The 14,897-nt window shown below is 34.1% G+C and overlaps 1 protein-coding gene and 1 pseudogene across 1 annotated transcript in view; both read right to left on the minus strand.

The window, feature by feature from the left end:
- SLC6A15 (solute carrier family 6 member 15) overlaps positions 1-14,897 on the minus strand; it is a 53,278-nt gene that overhangs the window by 24,122 nt on the left and 14,259 nt on the right. The window contains 4 exon segments of the mRNA NM_001133974.1: positions 767-893; positions 1,243-1,400; positions 7,092-7,401; positions 7,403-7,564. Of these exon segments, the coding sequence (NP_001127446.1) occupies positions 767-893; positions 1,243-1,400; positions 7,092-7,401; positions 7,403-7,564 (757 nt within the window).
- On the minus strand, positions 9,131-9,284 carry LOC112136027 (U2 spliceosomal RNA; annotated as a pseudogene).

The following is a 14,897-nucleotide window of genomic DNA, read 5'->3' on the forward strand; positions in this document are numbered from 1 at the left end:
GGGATTGACTCCCTGGGTAAGCACTGTCAAATATGCTAGCTGCTGGCCACATGTTGCTTTTGAAATGGGGCAATCTAAAGTGACATGGGTTACAAATGTGAAATTTGAACTAGATTCCAGATTCAGTATAAGAAAATTAATGTGAATTATTATATTAATAATGTTTAGAGTAATTATATATTGAAATAATATTTTTATATATTAGATTAAGTAAAATATTTCATCTATTTATTTTTACTTTCTTTAAACATGTTTACTTGAAAAATATAAACTATACCTGTGTGTTACAATCTATGTTTACTAGACGTCACTACTATAGGTGACTGCTCTTTATAATATTTATATTATATTATGGGATTTAAAAAAATGATGGAAAAAGTATGAAACAACAGAACCAAAGATATAAAAGCAACTATTTTCATTCAAATTCTTATTTCTGTCCCCTTTCTGTTTTAATGAAAATGTAAGGCATCAATCAGGGCATACAAAATAAAGATTATCAAAGTTAATAAGTGAAGGCTTATAATACTTTACCCTAATATCATAGGGCATAGTAAAGTAACTTGGAAAGAGCTAGAAAAATTAGATGGTCCCAAAAGTCTATCTCTAAGAGTATGTCAATCCTGAATGTGAGCAAAGTCTGTTATAATGATAATTCTGAATGATGTTTCTACATTATTTTAAAAAGAAAAAAATCTTGAAAGCTTGTACCTTTGCCACTCTTATAATGCTTAAATACCAAAACACTATATTATGCATATCTTACAAGTGTGTGAAGCATTTTTCACCAAAGGACACTGATCCCAAGGTAGGGGTTGCTGAAAAGACTGAGAAAAATAAAACAAACTCCAGCCAATGATGACGTTGTAGTAGAGAGCCACAAAATAGCACACCTGCAAAATAAAGTGATATCCCATTAAACCTCTCATACCTCTTCCATTAAAACAATGAGATCAAATGCATAAAATTTTATTTAACATTTTAAAATCCTCTTCATTTTATTATTTATTTGGGACACATTATCTTTTCTAAAAAGTTAATGTCTTTCTCAGGACTTAGAACAGGCATTATCAACATTGAACTATATTAATATTTATAGTTAGTCCATATGCCAGTAATGTTTTCTAAAACATAGTAAAAGAGTTGTTTATTAACACACACTCCAAAGTTTCATTTAAATGTGAATTATATAATTCCAAACCCTATAAAGATTACAGCATACACCAACACCAGGAAACTTACTACACAACTTGCGAATCCAATCCCGCCCAGTTTAGGGCTTATGTAATTCCATACACCAATGCTGCCTCGCCGAATTCTTTGACCCACAGAGAGTTCCAAGAAAAAAAGGGGAATACCTATTACCATAAGTAGTATTAAATATGGTAAAAGATATGCACCTAAAGAAACAAGAACAAAAAACATTATATTTTCAATACAGCAGAAAATACACTAATTCAGTTTATCCCATTAAAGATAATACTTGAATTACTATATAGTGCAATTATGGAGAACTCTGAAGAAGACACAATTTCATTAATTTGCACTTTCTAGATTCTGAAACTTGAATTTGATTTCTACAAAGAGTTTCTGATAATAAAATAATTAGGATAAAATTAAGAATATTAATGAATAGCTTTAGTTTAAATTTATTTAAAGGGTAAAACAGTTTCATTTTCCATAAAAATAATTGATTATTTAAAATTCATTCTTTTCTGGGGCAGGTTTCACAAACTCCTAGAAATCTTATTCACACAATGTTTATGAACTCATTTATTAAAATTTATACAAACTCATCGAAATAATGCATTCTAAATCAGAAAAATTAGAGTGAATGAGATTTTATGGCATTAAAGTTGACTTTTTTTCCAAATAAAATAACATCATAGAAGAAGAAATGTCTGCTTAGACTAAAAAAGAAAAAAAAAACAGCAAAATAAATTCTACCAGAGACAAATGTCATTTTTCCCATAAATACTACATAAAAGAAGTAAACAAATAGTTTTTTGTTTTCCAAACTTATCAGAAAAGGTAGTGAGAGTCATTAAGAAATTGATTAATATCTACTGTAAAAATGTATATGTTATTATCCTTGTAATAAAATTCCCATATTTTAAAAAGCATTTTTTAGTTAAATCACAAATTAAGACATATGACTATGACTAGTGATTTTAAAAGGTACCTAAATAGTTTGACAATGTTAATACAAGATTCTATTAACTGAATTATAAAAAGATAAATGTGAAACCTTTACTCATTTCTTTGCGTCTCTCTTTCCTTTTCTTTTCTTTTGGAGACAGGGTCTCACTCTGTCACCCAGGCTGAAGTACAGTGGTGTGATCACTGTTCACTGCATTCTCAAACTACCCAGCTCAAGGGATCTTCCCACCTTAGCCTGCGGAGGTCATTACTACATGAGGCTACATGTGCAAATTATTATTAAACAACCTCTTAGCTAAATTTCTTACATTCAATTTTTTAATCTGCAGTTTTGTCCAACTAGATACTGTTAAATGTAATTCCTATTTTCTATAAAGAGCCTTTTATTATACATTTCCTACATATTTATCATATGTTTAATGGCACTGAATAGATTTTTGAAGCTATTCGAATCATCTTAATGGAATATTTAGTGGAACACAAATATTTAGTGAGTAACTATTCAGCTGAAGCAGTGAAATAATGGATTTTTTCAAATTATTTATCTCAGCATCTGTATATCTCTGTAATAATGATTATATCCAGGAATTTTCCCTATATAGTGGTTGCTACATAATCTGAACCTTTCTACGACTGATTTTCAGTCTTTCATTCTTAGTTGATTCTAAGAAAACTACATATACAATGTAAAAATTGGATGCATGAGCTTAGAAAACAAAATTCTAATTCTAAAATGATTAGTGACATTCAGGAACTGCTGACCTGAATGTTTTTCCCAAAGACTGAAAGTGAATTTTAACATCTGCATCAAATCTTAGATTATGAATGGGTTGTTTATACGCATGTGAATGAGTAAGAAAAAAGAGAGAAAGAATTATGACTGAACTCACTGGGGATTTTTTTCCAGTTATGTGTGCATGACATGCTGTTGGATATTTAGACTTTTCTACTATCTCAAATTCTTCTGTAGAAAACAGTATGAAGAACCCTTAAAGAACTGAAAGTAGATCTACATTCAATCCAGCAAGCCCACTCCTAGATATCTACCCAAAGGAAGAAAAGTTATTATATGAAAAAGATACTTGAGGCTGGGCACGGTGGCTCATGCCTATAATCTCAGCATTTTGGGAGGCCGAGGCTGGCAGATCGCTTGAGTTCAGGAGTTCGAGACCAGCTTGGGCAACATGGTGAGACCCCAGTCTCTACTAAAAAAAAAATAAAATCCAAAAAAAAAAACAAAAACCAGCTGAGCATGGGGTTCGTGCCTGTGGTCCCAGCTATCCGGGAGGCTGAGGTGGGAAGACTGACTCTTGAGTCCAGAGATGGGGAGAGGTTGCAGTGAGCTGATATTGCACCACTGCACTCCAGTCTGGGTGACAGAATGAGACCTTGTCAAAAAAAAAAAAGCCAAAAACAAACAAACAAAAAAAGACACTTACATGCATATGTTTACAGCAGTACAATTCACAATTGCAAAGATGTGGAACCAACCTAAGTGCCCATCGACTAATGAGTGGATAAAGAAAAGGTGATACTATGCACCATAGAATACTACTCAGCCATAAAAAGGAACAAAATAATGCCCTTCATATTAAATTGAATGGAGCTGGAGGCCATTATTCTAAGTGAAATAACTTAGGAGTAGAAAACCAAAAACTTTATGTTCTCATTTATAAGTAGGAGTTAGGCTATAAATATGCAAAGGCATACGGTATGATGTAATGGACTTTAGAGATTCAGAAGGGGAAAATTGGGATGGGGGATAGGGTTAAAAAAACTACGTATTATGTACACTGTATGCTACTTGGGTGAGGGATGTGTTAAAATCTCTGAATTCACCGCTATATAATTCATTTATGTAACAAAAATCCACCTGTACTCCAAAAGCTATTGAAATAATTTTTCTTTTAAGTGTGGCACGTTGGCATGCGGATACCTTGAACTAAAGGAAATTGGAAGGACCTCGGAAGCCAAGGCTTCCTGGCCTTTTCCTTTACTCCTGTCTCCCACTCTTTTTTTGTCCCTGAAGCAAGTCACAGACACAAGATTTCTTTTCCCTCAAGGTGGGTCATAGAAACTAGAATGCTTCTTCCCCAAAGCAAGCCACAAAACCTAGAAAGGTCATTTTCTCCCTTCTCCCTTGAAGATCCTCATTCCAGAGACGTCCTGTTTCATATCCAGGAGGAAGGAATGCTACTCAGAGAGGCCAAGAAAAATCTGAACAGACAGGACTTGCTGGGTTTGCTTCCTTTAGTCTATTCTAATTAGATCTACCCTTTTGTCCAATCACATTTCTACATGGCTGCCTATTCTTCACGTAATCTAAGCATAAAAACAGACAGTTGGCTGGGTACGGTGGCTCATGCCTGTAGTCCCAGCACTTTGGGAGGCCGAGGCAGACGGATCACGAGGTCAGGAGATCAAGACCATCCTGGCTAACACGGTGAAACCCTGTCTCTACCAAAAATACAAAAAAATTAGCTGGGCGTGGTGGCGGGCGCCTGTAGTCCCAGCTACTCGGGAGGCTGAGGCAGGAGAATGGCGTGAACCCGGGAGGCAGAGCTTGCAGTGAGCCGAGATTGCGCCACTGAACTCCAGCCTGGGCAAAAGAGCAAGACTCGGTCTCAAAAAAAAAAAAAACGAAAAACCGTTTTCCCTAAGTCTTTGGGTCTTCATTTCTGAAAGTTCTCATGTCATGTAAGACTACAATTAAATGAATGTGTTAAGCTTTAAATACATGTATTTGAACATGTACTATTTGCCAGCCATATTTTTAAGCACATTACATGTAGCTATTAATGTATCCCTTACGAGAATCCTTGGAGATAGATACAATTATTAACCCTATTTTACAGGGTGGAAACTAAGCCTGAACAAATGAGGTAGCCTGTGAAAGGTCACACGGGTAGTGTGAAAAAGAACCAGGCTTCAAACAGTCAAACTCACTTCAAAACCTGATCTGGAATTCTCTGTACTATACCACCTATTTCGCTTAACCATTGTGCTTTAAAAGGATAATATCATTAGGCAAATAAACTTATATTGACTCTATTACCTTTTTTTCTATTACTCAGAAAGTGCTTAAATGATTCATGAATAAGATTTTGATAGCTTGAGGCAGACGACTATCTTCTGGTTGTTTAGCCAGAAGATATTCCTCCAACAATTGGAAGACTCAATGCCATATTGAATGGTGAGTACAATCTTTGGTACTGTAACAACCATTCTAAAATGAAAAATCGGTTGGTATTTTATAATATGTATAGTACTGCTTTCTAGTATTTCCATTTAGTAGAAAAGAAATAATACTAGAAAAGATATTTTGACTTTTTTAATATATGGAAATAAGAAGGAGGAGCCATTTGTGCTAAGAACCAGTTACTACATATAAAATCTTGTAGCACTCTCCAGCAAGACAGAAATTGTACTAAATGGAAGTCAACCTGACTTTTCAGCCAAATCAGCTATCCTCCTTAATAGTGTGGTCAATACAATTTACAAGGCAAAAAAGTCTTAAAACCAGAATTGATATTCTGCTAGTCTTGGCAAATGGAATGATTTGTGAGAAACAAAAAGCAGGATAGTACATAGTTGCTTATAGCTGATTTAATAAATAATTCATGTGTGAGGTTACTGGCTAGCTAAGGAGCTTTTCAGTATAGGGATGCACAGTGCATCACTGACTCTATGTATCGATCTTTACCTTTAAGGCAGATTTGCCAAATGCGCTACTTTTTCCAAACCTTTTGTTTTGTACCTGTTTGAATTAACTAAAAGACATTTTAAACATATTTTGTCACCATAACATCTTAGAGTTTCATGTTTCAGTGGCCAGGAAAAAATTTACATACGCATGGGTTTTATTATTTTATTTGATGTAGGGTTTGTAGGTTACAACCACATTAAAAATAAACCATATTTTTGTCCAGTCAATAAAATTATCACAAACTAGAATCAAATACCAAAATATTCTTTATATACTTTGTGTCCTGAAATGCATGACTTATGGAATATTTTGTTTTCAGCCACACTTATTTTAACAGCATGTACATGTACATGTACATAAATAATAATATTTCATATACACAGATAATAACATTTCAATCCAATGTTAGTTAAATTAAATTCAGTTTGATTTTGGTGTACTATAGAACTAGCATCATACATAAACAATTTTCCCCTTTGTAAAGTTTTTTCCCTAGACTTCTAAGATAATTTTGCTAAGTAAGCCTTTATAAGTACAAATGCAAATATTAATAGCAAGAATAGCAATGATGTTGCAGATAATTTTGTTTAAAATTAAGGTTGCTAATTTCTTTAAAGTTGTCTTTGAAACAGATCATTGTTCCAAAATACCCCATAGAACTGGAAAGGAAATACATAAAATGCCTAAGAATGAAGAATGTCTAGCATTATATTATCTGTTTACATTTAGATCTAAATGTTCTCATCAGCATTTGAAGATTATAATTATTCTAAGTTACATATCATTTTTTATTTTTTGAAGAATGAGGCAACTTAAAATTAAGAATTAATAAATCATAGAGAGAAAATTCTCTGTTTTCCTTCACCAGTATTGTCATATATCAGAAGCTTTAGGTTATTCTTCAAAGGGAATAACTTACAGGCACAAATGATGCAAGAAAAGTTTCACTCAGTTATTCAGAGTTGCTTAATAAGCTTCCAGAGAAAGAAGTTGAGAATGTGTTACCCTTAAGCAATCCCTGAGTATTCACAGCAAGCCCATCTGCTCCTGTGGAAACGTAATCCGAAAACATATCTGGGCTCACTTCCCACAAAGAAGTGGGTTTCTCTAGCTTTACAATGAAATTGCAAGTTTCAAAAATAATGAGAAACAGCAATAATAGGAGCTATTTGAGAAACCCAATTGCAATTTACTACAGTAATTTATCACTTAAAAAATTACTTACCGCCCCCATTCTTCTGACATAGGTATGGAAATCGCCACACATTTCCTAAACCTACAGAAAATCCAACTTGGGCCAGGATGTATTGTAGTTTACTGCTCCAAGCTGGTCTTTCATCTTCGACTTCAGATCCTTCTTCAACATCTATATCTTTCTCTTCTTGGCCATCAACAATTAGTTCACTTGTCTTAAAAGCGTCATCAGCTGAGTCTTCATTAGAAAGAAGGTCTTTGACAGACTCAGTAACATCATCATCTAATTCTCTTTTCACCACCTTGCTATTTTTGGGCATTGGAGAGTATGAGAAGTATTTAAAAAAAAAAAAACTCCCTTATGGCAAATGTGCTAATTCTGTTTTTCAAAACAATGTTACTTGATAGGAAGTAAAGACCGAGGATGATATCAAATAAATCCTTGATGCAAGGTGGTAAAGCCTTATGGATTCTGAATCCGTATGTCCAGTATTCTGTAGGTACCTGTAAAATTATAAGTTGAAATGTGATCATATTTAATGATGAAAAATATTTAAATACAGAATTATTCTTTTTTGTTTATTTTTATGATAGAAACCCTTTCCACAGAGTATAAAACATGTAATTGTCTTTAGCATTTCAGAGCTTAATAGTCCCATAAGCATAAAAATTTTAAAGCACATATGAGCTTCAAATACAATTTTCTTAGCTAACATCCTCCTTCTTGCAAAAATCTCAGATACACTCCAATGCATAATGAATATTCTGTTCATTAGTAACTAAACTTTTAGGATTCTTTTTCTTATTTCTTTATTTTTTCCTCCCTGACTAAAGCAGATATTTTCTTATATATCCCTGATTTTGTTCCTTGTGGTATTATATACACAATTGCAAACCAACTCTGTAAATTTGTCTCATATATAATCTCTTCTGTTCAAATATTCCTCATTCACTCATTTGATATTAATTGTTCTCAAAAATTTAACCTAGTTTATTTTATTTTATTTTTGGAGGCAGGGTCCCACTCTGTCACCCAGGCTGGAGTGCTGTGGCAAAATCAGGACTCACTGCAGCCTGTACCTCTCCCAGAGATCCTCTTGCCTCAGTCCCACAAGTAGCTGGGACTACAGGTGTGTACCACCACACCCAGCTAATTTTATTTTTCTTTTTTTTTGTAGAGATGAAGTCTCACTATGTTGCCTAGGCAGATGTCAAACTTCTGGGTTCAAGGGATCCCGCCTTGGCCTCCCAAAGTGCTGGGATTATATCGCATAAGCGATCTCACTCAACCCATTTGATATTTATTGTGATGGGGCTTTGTGGGATACAATAATCAATAAAACGTACAAAGAATGTTTTTAAGGATCTTATATTTAATAGAGAGAAAGGTACATCAAATAACAATTCTATAGTGCAGAATTTAAATGACCCAACGTTATTACAACAGGAAAGATCAGGAATGTTGGATAAAATTAGAGTCGAGCACAAATGGAGTGAGGTCATACCCAAACATAAGGAAAAGTATAAATGAGACAAGAAATGATCAAAATATACATTATATATGTGATCAGTCTCTTAACAGCTCAAGAAAAACACTGTAATCACTTTGGGATTTTTTTTTCCTTTCTTTTTTTGTATGTTACATCTCCTACCCTTTTCCCCACTCAGATACAGACCAAGTAAGCATATAAGACATGTCTACAGACCAGCGACACTGTCTATGTTAAAATGTGACTGACAAATATGAGTGCTTCTCTTCAAATCTGGATCAGGAAGCTTATGAAATGGTAGCCCAAGAATTCCGCCCTTCATTTTTGGAATAAAATAGAATTTCTTAAGAGAACTGCTATTAGATTGACATTAAAAGTCAAAGAAAACAGCTATCATATTTCAATCTATAATCTTAATGAGCAAGACAAAGTGTTGGGTAACCCAGTGGAAAAAAAATAACTTACTATGTAACTAATTTGTTCCCTTTAGGTTGGGATGATGTTTACTTGTTTCTAAAATTAAAATATATAACCTAAGAGCAAACACTTCTCATTTAGGATTTGGTGAAGATTAAGAGAAAACTGTTTAGAAAATTGTGAAAGAGAAGCATTCCCAAAATATTTTGAGTGATAGACACATCTCCAGAATAGGTGTAAAACTTCCCACAGTGATTATTTTAAACTGATAAGAACAGATACTACACTTGATCTCAGCAAAAAGGCCGAGAAGCGATCATAGTGACTATTTCACAGAGGCCAACAAAGTTTTGATATGGAAATAATTCATGAGGTTTGACATTTTGTCTGTTTAATTTATATTATTTTCCCCTACAGCTCAGTAAATATTAGTTGAATACATTAAGAAATATAGCCATTGAAAAACTGAAATAAACAAATTTATAGGTGGTATTTGCTGGAAGAAAACAACCTGACATATAAAAAATTTGTGATTTGTAAGACATGAATTATCCAGAAAAAAGATTTACATTTATTAAATTATCTGAAGATAAAATGTGTTGGCATAGTAGCAAGTGATATATGGATAAGAGCATGTATTTTAGTCTGACAAATTTGGAGTTGTGTCCTAGCACTGTAACTTATTAATTGTGTAAATGCTGATAGTTATGCCTCTCTTAACCTCAGTTCCCACAATAAACTTTGGTTTCTTATTCCTTTTGCTTTTTCCATACAGACAGAAAAGTAAGAAGTGTATCCAAGCTTAGAGATATTATTATAGTAAAAACACTCAACATTTTATAAAGAAAAAATTTTTATTTTTATTTTTATTTTTATTTTTATTTTTTATTTTTTTTTTCTTTGTGGAAGGAAGTTTATTGTCATCATCATCGTTATTACAAAATTTTTAAATAGTGTTAACCATGAATCTCCCCCAAATTTTTACAGAAAATGCTTTCTCTTCTATACATTTCTATTCTTTGGACAAAAAAATACACACACAAAAATCAAAATAAAAGGTAATATCTTTGGCTACTACTGCATGTTTTTTACACACCAAGTGAATAATCCTCACCAATTTACATAAGATATCCTTTGGCAAAGCTTACACTTAAAAATTCTGATCAGACTACCTGAAGGTCATATTTTCTATTTAAAAGAACATTATCTAATGTAAACAAATTTTAAATGTAATATTATATCATAAACACTGAATATACATAAATATATACTATAGATATTGTATAACAACTCTAGCCAAACTTTATAAAATAAAATACTTATTAAAAAGGGAATTAAAGTGGGTATTTGCACGCATTAAGAGCTCCTTTTCTCATATGAGCAAAAAACTATAATGAATCCTTAATGATATAATAAATAAAATTATCTAAGCTCTCTTTTCTTACTATTTTTCTTACCTTGTCCCACTTCTTGGTCTGTCTGGGTGGTTGTAGGAAGATAGTGGAAGAATTGTAATTAATATTAAAATATTTACAATAACATGTAAGTCTGGGAGAAAATAAGTCATTGCCTTGAGAATGACATTGTTTATCTTACTCACCGCCATATTACCAATGTTTAAACTTGTCTGTTGAATGAATGAACTGAAAGGTTTAAAGAATAAGATCATATAACTAAACAAGTATTTTGCACTATTAGATGTTTTCATTTTTGTTTGTATTTTTTTTTTTTTTTTTGTGATGGAGTCTCACTCTGTCACCCAGGCTGGAGTACAGTGGCGTGACCTCGGCTCACCACAACCTCTGCCTCCCGGGTTCAAGCAATTCTCTGCCGCAGCCTCCTGAGTAGCTGGGATTATAGGCACCCGTCCCCATGCCCGGCTAATTTTTGTATTTTTAGTAGAGACGAGGTTTCACCTTCTTGATCAGGCTGGTCTTGAACTCCTGACCTCGTGATCCACCCACCTAGGCCTCCCAAAGTGCTAGGATTACAGGCGTGAGCCACCATGCCCAGCTTGTTTGTATTTTTACTTTAAGACCATGCACCCACTGAATATAAGAATTCACTTCTTGTGCACAGGTTTCATATAGCCAAAAGTAAATAAATAAATTTAGTTTCTGAAGAGATTTATTAAAACTAAGTATAGCAACAATAATTTAGAAGCCAGATCAATTTCAAATTTTTAAGAGTAACTTTCTTGAAGGATAACCATTTTTATAAATTCTAAAAGCCCACCTAAAAACTTAGTCCATAAATGTAGTCCATAAACATAGACGAAAAAGAAAATCAAAAGAGAGGTTGGCAATTGCCAAAAATGTATTACAATTGTTACATCTGGGAATAGAAGAAGAAATGAAGAGAAATGTCCAGGAAGAGAGATAGAGTGATAAAGTATCAGTGCTCGATAGGTCATATGGACAGTAGTGGAATCAGTATCAAGTAACAGCACAACCTCTGCCAACTTAGCAGCATCCATTCTTGTGACAGAGAATCAACTGAGGAACAAACTATCACTCACTGCACTTCATCTGCACCGAAGAGTTGTAATACTTGTCCTCATCATTATTTGGTAAGAGCCTCCTGTCTACAACTGTACAATAGAGGAGGAGTCAACAAAATATTGCTCATGGGCCAAATACAACCCACCGTCTGTATTTTGTAAAAAATATTGTATTGGCATGTATCCATGCCCATAAAATATTGCTCATGGGCCAAATACAACTCACCATCTGTATTTTGTAAAAAAAAGATTGTGTTGGCACGTATCCATGCCCATAGATTTACATATTGCTATGGCTGATTTTGTGCTACAACAACAGAGTTATTGTTATGGACCGTAAAGCCTAAAATGTTTACTAACTCTTCACTGAAAACATTTGCCAACCTCTCTTTCAGAGAATAAATCTAAATTGAAAATGTGGAGTTCCCCAGCTCACTCAATTTGTACGGCACTACTTTCCATGTCAAAAACTATTCCAATATAGAAATTTTCCTATTGAAAATGAGTAGTTCCAAATAATGAAAAATATGTGTATGGAAATGGAAAGATAGAGGTGATAGTGGACAGAGGAAGAAACATAAGCAAAAGACATATACAGAATATAAATATACACCAGGAAACAATGTGCTTCAGAGTTACAAAGAAAACATATATTTAAAATAAATTTCATGGAAGTGAACTAAAAGATTAACTGAAAGAAAAAGGTAAGTGGATGAACACAAGAAATGGAAGAATTTATCAGAGGACTAAAAATCACATTAGAAGCAACTGAAGGCCAAGTGTGGTGGCTCATGCCTGTAAACCCAGCACTTTGGGAGCACTAGGTGGGTGGATCACTTGAGGCCAGGAGTTCGAGGCCAGACTGGCCAATATGGTGAAACTCCCTCTCCACTAAAAAAATACAAAAATTAGCTGGGTGTGGTGTCAGGCGCCTGTAATCCCAGATACTCAGGAGGCTGGGGCAGGAGAATCATCTGAACCGGGGAGGCAGAGGTTGCAGAGATCATACCACTGCATTCCAGCCGGGGTGACGGAGCAAGACTGTGTCTCAAATAAAATAAAATAAAATAAAATAAAGAAAAAGAAACAACAGAAACTAGAATAAACACTACTGAAACTATATCTGAGACATGGAGGACAGATGTAAAGAAAGTTCACAAAAAAGAAATGAAAAGTTACAAATATCTTAATTTAGAAGAAAGCTAATGAAAACTGAAGTCAGCTAAAGGTAATCCAACAAACTTCTAATTGGTATAGCCAAACACAATAATACAATTAATAAAACTCAAAATACTAAAAGAAAAGCAGAGGTTTGCTTGAAGACTTGTATTTGCAAATAATAATAACAATACAGAAGAGTAAACATTGATAAATTACCAAGATAAAGAATTCCTAGGGATTTCAAGCAGAAGTAGAAAGATGAAATTAAAACACTTCTCATAATATTCATTAACTTCAAACTAAGAGAAAAATATATGATTTCCAATTTTATATCCAATTAATTTGTATTCTGATGATAAAAGCCACAGGCAAATATTCCTAAGCATGAGAGAAATGATGAGCCCTATGGGATGAAGGAGTGGGGAATGGAGGGAAAGACTACATAATCATAAAATTTAGCCAAACAGAGAAAACAAAGTAAAAGATCTTAGTAAAGAGGAGCCATGTTAAAGAATAGAAGTGAACATTAATTTAAACAAGGAGATACGGTTTACATTTTACAGAAATTATGTGCAGGGTCAATTGTGAATTAAATTACAAAAAAAACAAAATCAAAAATTGAAATGAGAGGAGAAAAAGAAATAAAAGTGTGAAAATATGCTCATCTTTCATGTAGGAAGTAATAGATACTGTGTAAATATGACTTGGTTGGGCACAGTGGCTCACACCTATAATCCCAGCACTGGGAGGCTGAGATGGGCAGACCACTTGATGCCAGGAGTTCAAGACCAGCCTGGCCAACGTGGTGAAACCCCCATATGAAAATTAGCCAGGCCTGGTGGCATGCGCCTTTAGTCCCAGCTATTTGGTTGGCTGAGGCACAAGAATCACTTGAGCCAGGAGGTGGATGTTGCAGTGAGCTGAGATCGCACCACTGCACTCCAGCCTGGGTGACAGAGTGAAATCTGTCTTAAAAAAAAAAAAAAAACTTATTATGTAAAAGAGGATAATGACCTCAAGCTCTTCATGTTTTAGTATAATCTTTCTTATTTAATTGTAACGTGATATTATAAGAATCAATATATTTTGATGTGAAAAGACGTGTATCGGTCCCAAATATTTATACATAGATTTTAGAAAGAGACTATCTGAGTTCAAACTGTAACTCTGTCACTTACGGTTTTATGACCCTGGCCATGTTACTAAACTGTGCTTCAGTTTCTTCATTTATAAAATGAGAACAATAATATACTTATCTACTGATAAAGTGCATAAGTCAATGTCAGCACACTGAGAGGACTCAATATATCCTCTCTTTTATTACTATGATTATCACAACACTAAGGCTGTAATATAACTGATTCGTTGTAGATGCTTCTGTAATATTAAGGACAATGTTAGGTCCAGAGCCAATGCTACATGTTTTAATTTTCTCCTTAACACAACTTTTTGTTTGTTTCACTTATCCATTGCTGCACATCAAATCTCCTCTATATTTAGTGGCTTTGACAAACTATTTAATTCGTTCATGATTCTCTGAATTAGCAGTGTGAACTAGGCTTACAGGATCAGTTGTTCTTGAATTCGGTCCTGCACTGCAGTGATCTGTCAGTTCCAAGGAGGTGGTCTAATAAAGTCTAACTGACATTCTAGCAAAAGTCAGGCTATCCGCTGGAGAACTTTGTTTTGCTTATAAGTAGTCTCTCCAAAATACTAGCTGAAACTTTTTCATATTGTAGCTCAGATTTCCAACTGTAGCCCCAAAAAAGGTGAGCCCAACATACAAGTGCTACTGGAGCCTCTCTCTATTTCACATTGGCTAATTCCTCATTGGCCAAAGAAAGTCTCAAACCTAAGTCCATACTGATTCAAGAGTAGAAATAAACCTTACTTTTTTATGGAAGGGGCAAAAAAACCCTACTGCAAAAGGCATGCGTAGAAAGGAAAAAAAAATACTGCCACTATCTTCGAAAAAATTCAGCATTTGCTTAGTTTCCACCTCCCTGGAGTTTTAATTTTGAGGACAGGCACAAAGAGATCAAAAAGTAGGCATGTCATCCAATTCCATCAAACACATTATGCCCAGGCTGTAAATACTACCGTAGTCATGGACATTGGTTCCTAGTTTTCAGAACTATTTTCATTCTTGCCCTTTTCCATTTCATTGCCAAGCACCCCATTGTTTCTTTGAGCTCCTGTGACTGCCAATATTACTTTTCTTTGCCTCTTATCCAGCATCAGTTTCTACAGCTTGCAAAGAACCCCAAAT

Source organism: Pongo abelii, chromosome 10 (assembly GCF_028885655.2).
Source record: "Pongo abelii isolate AG06213 chromosome 10, NHGRI_mPonAbe1-v2.0_pri, whole genome shotgun sequence".
NCBI lineage: Eukaryota > Metazoa > Chordata > Mammalia > Primates > Hominidae > Pongo > Pongo abelii.